Below are 7582 nucleotides of genomic sequence, written 5' to 3'. Positions count from 1 at the left end.
CTGCCACCTCCTCACTGCCTATGCCTCCCTTTTGCCTTCCCTCCTTACCCCCAGAGTAGCTGTTTGGTCCGGCCTCAGCCCAGCCATGCAGCAGCTGTTGTATCAGCAGCAGCTCCAACCAGGCACCAGAGCTGGGGCTGGAGGAACCATGTGCTCTGTGCTCTCAGCCAGTGGTCTCCAAACCTTTTGATCGCGCACCCCTATCAGAAAAAAAATTTTGAACACCCCCCCCCAATATATGTATATTTATATAAATATATATCTAAATAGAAGTTCTAATATTTTTTCCTGCACTCCAATGGATCGTCTTGTGCACCCCCTGGAGTATGCACACCCCACTTTGGAGACCACTGCTCTAGGCTGTAGCAGGGCTGTACCAAGAGGGTAAGCAGGTGTGGGTGGGGAGGCAGTGAGAAGGCAGAGGCAGCCAGTGGCTTAGGTTGCAGCTGGAGCTCCAACTCCAGGCTTGAGTCAGGGCTAGAGTCAGAGCTGCAGCAGCTGCTTGCTTCCCCACTTGTACTCGAACCCAAGACATGGGGTGGGAGGAAGGGAGACGATTCATCTTGGATTTGAGTAAATATGGTATGTTGTTCAGCACTGCTGCCTCCCCCTTCAGCTCATGTACTTAGAGAACATTTTGGGACGTAGACCATAATGGTAAGGGTTCATTCATAGTTCTTTCTTTTACAAATTGATGGTGGCAATATGGAGAGCTTAGATGCAAGTTCTTAAGAGGGCAGAGGGAAGAAGAAGTTAGCAAAGAATCTCCCAAGATTTTCTGAAAGTACTGGAAAAGTTTACCAGAGGATTGGGAGGAAGAAGGAGCATACTGCTCTGTACAATAGGAACAGCTGGATAAAGACCTAGGGGTGTTATGCTACAATGTGTAAGATTTTCTTGAGGAGTATGATAAGCCATTATTAACTCTTTGGATTCATGCACAATTGTGATAGATCAAGGAGAACTGTCTCCTTTGGCTTAGCATTGCTGAGACCACCCTGAGGGCATAGTGTTCTGTTCAGAGGCCCCTTCCCCAAGAAGGGAGACCCATTGAAGGGAGAGAAGCAAAATAAGGGTAAAGGAACTGCAGGGGTTTCCTTGTTAGGATAGAATAAAAGGGCTATAAATACACATGGTTTGGTGGGGATTGCAGAAGATGAACTATAGGATTTTCTTGATATTAATTAGGAATGGAAAGCACGCAATTAGATGACACAATGAATAAAGTAACGTGTCTTCTATGATTTTTGCTCTGCTTGCCATAGATGATGAGGCCTGCCCTCCTGATATATTTGCTGTGGGATTTGAAGAGATGGTGGAACTAAGTGCAGGGAATATTGTAAATGCCAGGTAGGTAAAAGCAGAGTGATGCTTTATGTCTTCTGCTGTTTACTTCCTTCGGAGACCTTTGTATACAGGCATTATGCATGCAGATGTGTTCAGCATTAACAATTGAGAAGGTGATCACTGCTAAAATGCGTATGCACACGTGCTTTCTTTCTGTTTTCTATATATGTGTGTATATATGTGTGTGTGTGTATGTATATGTGTACATATATTTATAGTATGTATTCTTGTGTTTCTAAGCCTTTTAGGACTATATCTGGAATCACAGAAGTGGACTCATATGCAGGGCACTATTTTAACACTGCTCGTGATATCCCTCTCTCATATTGGAATGCTAAATTCTTGTAGTTTGTACATGTAATTAAAATGTTAGTGTGGAATTTTATAATGGGGGCTCCTCTCTCTCTCTCCCTCTGTCTCAGTAATTAGGTATGTATGTACATATGTGTGTATTCATGAACAGTATTGTTAGGGTAAAGGCAGGGATTGAACTTTGCTTGTCAGTATATGTAGGTTGGCTTTAGTTGATGATAGGCCTCTTTAAATCTGAAGGAGGGCTTAAGGGGAAAGGAACAAAAACGATCTCAGGAAGGTGGTGTTTCACTTAGTGATTCTTCTGGCATACCAGTGAGATGTCTTTTTTAGGAGAGATAAACCTACAGTTGCATTTAACATGGTTGGTGAGCTAGCTATTCATCTGCATGTATCAACTGACCTTGAGGGCAAGAAAAATAAGGGTGTGTGGAGAAAAAAGTCTTTGTACATGCAGCAGCCTCACCATCAACTGTGGGTGGCAGAAGTTTATCCATTGGTTCTCTCACCTCCTACTTGGGGAAAAGTCTGCTCTGGCTTTCATCTTGTTGCCTAATGACGTAAGAATAGAGAGAAGAAACATTGTAAAGACAGACACTTTAAAGTATTTTTTACTATCTTTATTCTATGTAATAGATTCTGTCCAGCCCATTCAGTGATTGTTTTTGTTCTAGTACAACTAATAAGAAGATTTGGGGGGAGCAGCTTCAGAAAGCAATTTCTAGGACTCACCGGTACATCCAGCTGACGTCAGCACAGCTTGTTGGTGTTTGTCTCTTCATCTTTGTGCGACCGTATCATGTTCCTTTCATCAGGTACAAAAGTGTGACACCTTCACAAATGAGTAATTATGGTGTGTGGCCAGCATGAATTGTTTTCAAGCCTGGTAGTTTGTGCATTTGCCTGGGAAACCTGGGTTCTGTTCCTTGCTCCAGTCAATATTTCATTATTTCATACAAAGAGAAATAGTTTCAACAGGGGACAGTGAGAGAGACCTGCTCATAAATAGCTCTGATGCCCAGGGTTTAGGGCACGCTCCTAGGTGGTAGCAGATCTGGGTTCAAATCCTTCTCCAAATCAGCCAAAGGAGTGAGCTGATACTGGATCTCGCAGGTCACCTGTGACTGCTCTAATCACCAGGTATTGGCTGTTTATGGGCACCCCTGCCTCTTCTTTTTGCATGAAGGGACTGACCTAGCCTAGGTAACTAAGTCAAAGGTTGCTGGGATGCTTACCTTTTCTCTGCCACTACCTTGATATCCACCTAAAAGATCAGTTCATGCCATACTAAATTCTGTAGGCAAGCAGATGACACAAATGTTTCCTTGCTGCAATCTTCTCGGTAATCTTTTTTCAAAATGGAAGAAAGTACATTCTTGTTTTTTTCCTCCAGTTATACTCTCTATTAGTGAGAAGTGGTTCAGAGAAGAATATGTCTTTTACTATTTGACTTGCCACCTGGATTATGGGTTCCATGACCTAGAAATTGAAGTAATCCAGGAGGAAGTGTGTGATTAAATAGGCATCAAAAGCAGAATTAGTCAGCAAACTGGCTCGTTTGTAGCTGTCAACCTGTTAGCACTCCGCTATAGAGCAGTGGCCTTTTGAAAATCAGGAAAGGAAGGAAGGGTTTTGATTCTGGTGGCTGATTTCATTATTTAATGCTAATGTGCTGCTACAGGATATGTGAGCACAGCCAAAGTTAGCCACGTGCTTTTGCAGTTTAAACAGGTCCAGAGTATAAAAAGGCTTCTATGCTAAAGAAATGAAAAAGATTAGGACTTGAGTTAGAGAGGAGAGGACTAACACTATATTATGTATATAACTGAGCTACATTGGAGCAATAAGCAGGTCAGAGAAATCTGAGGCGTCAAGATACACTGAGGTTTGTCTCAACATCCTTTCTCATGACCTTAGCTAAAAATGGAATATTAGATGGCTACGAGTCAATAATGGAATAGATCGGTGGTATCAAAAGGATCCTTCTTAGAGTGAAGAATGACTACATGACCTATGACCTCACCATTTACTTATCTGACCAGATAGTGGTGGAATATTCGCAGAGGAGACTGTGTTTCTGGGTGTAATTATCCAGCTAGTAGGTGGTTATTTTGCCCAGTAGGTTACCCCTTTGAAGATTAATGTAGAACAATGGTTACACCGATGGACCAGTTGAAATACCATATAGTTAACAATATGGATGCAACAAGCTGGTTATGTCATCAAAACAGAAGTTGGTTCAGTAGACAAGGTATGAGTACTGTATGTGAGAAAAGACAATGCCCTGGAATATAATGTGCGCCTTATTTTTGAAAGGCAGAATGAAAAAAAAGATCATTCCTTGTAGCAAGTAACTGAGTAGCAGCAGCTAGGGAGTGAGGCCTGCTCATTGCTCTGCTCCATCTGGATTGCTGGAGATTTTACTTGTGGTTTTACACAGTAAGTGGCAAAATCTTCTCTTACCATGTTACTTGCATACAATGTACTTTCCAATTCCCAGCAACTGTTTTTGGTGGAGAAGATACCATATTTTCTCACATACAACATGTATTTTTTTGTGAAACCATCCACAATTTTATTGCACACAGATAGTTAGATAGCTACTTTCATTGACACGTGAACTTTGTATCCACCAAAAACCTTTATTTCAAGGCATGCTAATGCTTAGGGACCTACTGAAACTGTGTTGAGACTAAACAATTTTTGTTGTCATGGCATAAAGAGCAAATTTCACCAATATTTCGTGGATTTGGTCTGCCAGCCAGGCCCCTCAGCACTGATTGGTGGAGAGGTCCTGGCAGGGGAAGAGGGGTGTGGGGTCAGCTGCCATCTTATCTGCTGGCTGCCCTTTATGCGGCTCTGCCCCTCAGCGCTGATTGGGGGAGAGGCTCCATTGACAGGAGAGATGAGGGGGCAATCACCATCTCATCTGCTGCCCTTTGTGCTGCCCCACCAGCTGGTGCCTTCCCCCTGACACCCCAGACAGGCTGTTAGGCTGGACCATGGCAGAGAGGACTGCTGGCTCTCACTGTTATTTTTAGTAAGTTTTTTTAAATCGTTTTTGCAGGCAATTCTGGATTTTGTTGTTTCTGCAAAATCTCAAGTGGAGTAGACCCTTAGTAATGCTGCTTGAATTGATGACTGTGCCATATTGATTCTTGTCAGTACTGGAATGTAAACATTAATTATTGTCGCCATTTTAAAGCTAGCAATAAAGGCAAATATTATGAAAGATCCAGGCAGGTGGTCATGCAGAGTATGCTGTCTCACAAGAGGGATGGTAAGAGAAAAGTTACTTAAAAGATATTATTGTATTTCTTCATTAATGTCTAACTGGTGGTCTGAAACAACAGGGCATGGATGTAAGTTGAGAGTAATGTCAGAACAAATGACTTACTAACAGATTCATTGGACACCACCACACTCACTTCCCTTTACATTCTTCAGTAAATGGAGGGAAAATAAAGTCATTGTTCTTACTAAGACAACGTTTTCCTTTCTGCTTTCAACTGAAGATGAACTAACATTTCCTTCCTTTCCCCTCCCCCCTATTTTTTTTTTAATCCAGGGACATAGCAATAGACACAGTAAAGACAGGGATGGGAGGGAAAGCTGGAAATAAAGGGGCAGTTGGCATCCGCTTCCAGTTCTACAGTACCAGCTTTTGCTTCATCTGCAGTCACTTAACTGCTGGACAGTCTCAAGTGAAAGAGAGGAATGAAGACTACAAAGAGATCACACACAAACTCAGCTTCCCAATGGTAAGGACCGGGCTGACTCTACACCAGAACTGTTCCTAACAAGAAGCAAAAACCATATCCTTAAGTTCTTCTGTGTGAGAGTCAGTTGCAGTCTATGCTGTCTTGCCAGGTTCCTTCAGGACTCAGTTCAAAGTCATGGACTAGCCACATAAAAGAACTGAATTAGAAAAAGAAAGCAAACAAGGTTGAAAGCATACTTCACCAGACCATGGTTTGTCACGGTTATATTTAGAGAACTAGGTGTGGCAGGATCAGGCCACCAGAAGGTGAAAAAAAGCAGATGTTCTAAGATAGTTGGACAATTAATATTGAATACAATCTTCTCTGGCTGGGTATTTTATCCATCCATCACACTAGTACTTTATACTTGCCTTTGTCTAAGGCCAGGAAGTGACCTGTGAGATTTTTGTCACTGTGCTCCTTTGTTTCCAGTATTAGTATTGGGTGCTTTAGATTTCCATAACTGCTGTTTCTCTTGGGCATCTCCAGAGAAGCCATAAGCCAGGGAGAGAGAAGACCAGTTTGTGAGAGTGTTTATTCATTCTGTTAAGTCAGCAAAGCATTTAGGTAGAAGAGCATAAAATTTAACTCCCTGTTGTTTCCAAGGCTTAAAAAGCCTCACGCTCATAGCATATCAATCAGTTTCAGTTTATGTTAGAAATAATACTGATGGTATTGAAGCTCTGCATAGAATATCCATTCTAAATAGCCATAAAGTCATGCTTATAGTGTCCTTACTTCTAATAGCTCGTTAACTATTGTATATCTTGTACGTTTACAATGTTTGTGCACACTTTGTGTTTTATATATATATAAACAGTGCCCTCTAGTGATACTATATCTACAGGTTTGGAGCATTTTCTTTATGAATCTCCATATACAAGTTTTATAACTTGATGGGAAAAAATGCAGTTACCTATAATACAGCTTAAACATTTATAAAAATATGATATATAGATATGGAACAGACTTTTTAGCCTGGCCTTAACTAAGATGTCCATTTCATTGGGTTCATACAATAGCAAGAGCGTTTTCCATTTCCAGTTTAGATAATTAGGCACATGAGTCCCTGAATGTCTTAGAAAACCAGAGTATTCAACATCTAGAATATCTATATGTAAATCTAATAACTGTGTGTCTGAAATTTTCAGAAAACTCCATTTGTGCCTGCAAAAATGAAGGCTGTAATTTGAAAATCTGGTCTATAAATTTCAAGGTAGAGGAACACAGTAAGAAATATAGGAACCACTTCTTTAGCATGAATTTCATGTAACAAATAACATTTGGTAAGCAGTCTAATATTTACCACTTCAAGAAGTCTGGGTTTTATATTTCAGTTGCATAAAATGTATACAAATTGCATACAATTGATAAACAAAAATGTACAAAATAATGACTTTAACATGATTTCTTTCCTATCTAGGGAAGAAGTGTGTTCTCCCATGACTACGTGTTCTGGTGTGGTGATTTCAACTATCGCATTGATCTGACATATGAAGAAGTCTTTTATTTTCTTAAACGACAAGATTGGAAAACACTCCTTGAATTTGATCAACTACAACAGCAAAAATCCAGTGGAAAAGTAAGGGGCTTTGTCCATTTGCTCTGCTGTAAATATCACCATTTTTCTCAGTATCCAAGTCAATAGCTAATTGGCTTTAAGAATGAGAATGAGAGAATTTTCAGATGTCTGCTTGTGGACATGTATATTCATTTAAGAAAAAAATCAAAATAGTACACTCCTGCAAGTAACTATGTTACAACAACACTTCCATAAGCAGGAATTTATTTCTTTTCATAGATTTTTAAAGATTTTCATGAAGGAACAATCAATTTTGGACCAACCTATAAATATGATGTTGGCTCAGAAGCTTATGATACAAGTGATAAGTGCAGAACCCCTGCTTGGACAGACCGAGTGCTTTGGTGGAGAAAGAAACTGCCTTTTGATAAAACAGGTGTGTAGGGTCTTTCTTAGTTTTAGCTTTTTACTTTTTCTGAGTAGTTGGACCATACAGGACCTAAGGGGGGACGAGTTTAGTAAAGTAGCTAGAGAAGAAGTGGAGGCTTGATTCCTGGTTCTTCTCTTCATTCTTTCCTTCTTCAAAGTACAGACATCTCATTTGTGCAGGTCAGGTACTGCTTTTGGTGTCTATGAGCAA

The 7582-nt window shown here is 40.5% G+C and overlaps 1 protein-coding gene across 3 annotated transcripts in view; it reads left to right on the top strand.

Annotated features, from left to right (window-relative positions):
- Window positions 1–7582, top strand: part of SYNJ2 (synaptojanin 2) — a 115529-nt gene that overhangs the window by 83638 nt on the left and 24309 nt on the right. For all 3 annotated transcript variants that reach the window (XM_019527019.1, XM_019527020.1, XM_019527018.1), the window contains exons 13-17: window positions 1266–1350; window positions 2334–2474; window positions 5228–5420; window positions 6844–7002; window positions 7222–7378. In XM_019527019.1, the coding sequence (XP_019382564.1) occupies window positions 1266–1350; window positions 2334–2474; window positions 5228–5420; window positions 6844–7002; window positions 7222–7378 (735 nt within the window). The remainder of the gene's footprint in view (window positions 1–1265; window positions 1351–2333; window positions 2475–5227; window positions 5421–6843; window positions 7003–7221; window positions 7379–7582) is intronic.

Source organism: Gavialis gangeticus, unplaced genomic scaffold (assembly GCF_001723915.1).
Source record: "Gavialis gangeticus isolate Ggan-Ray unplaced genomic scaffold, GavGan_comp1, whole genome shotgun sequence".
Lineage (NCBI taxonomy): Eukaryota > Metazoa > Chordata > Crocodylia > Gavialidae > Gavialis > Gavialis gangeticus.
Note: the sequence above shows the minus strand (reverse complement) of the source record. Positions and strands in the feature narration are given on the sequence as shown.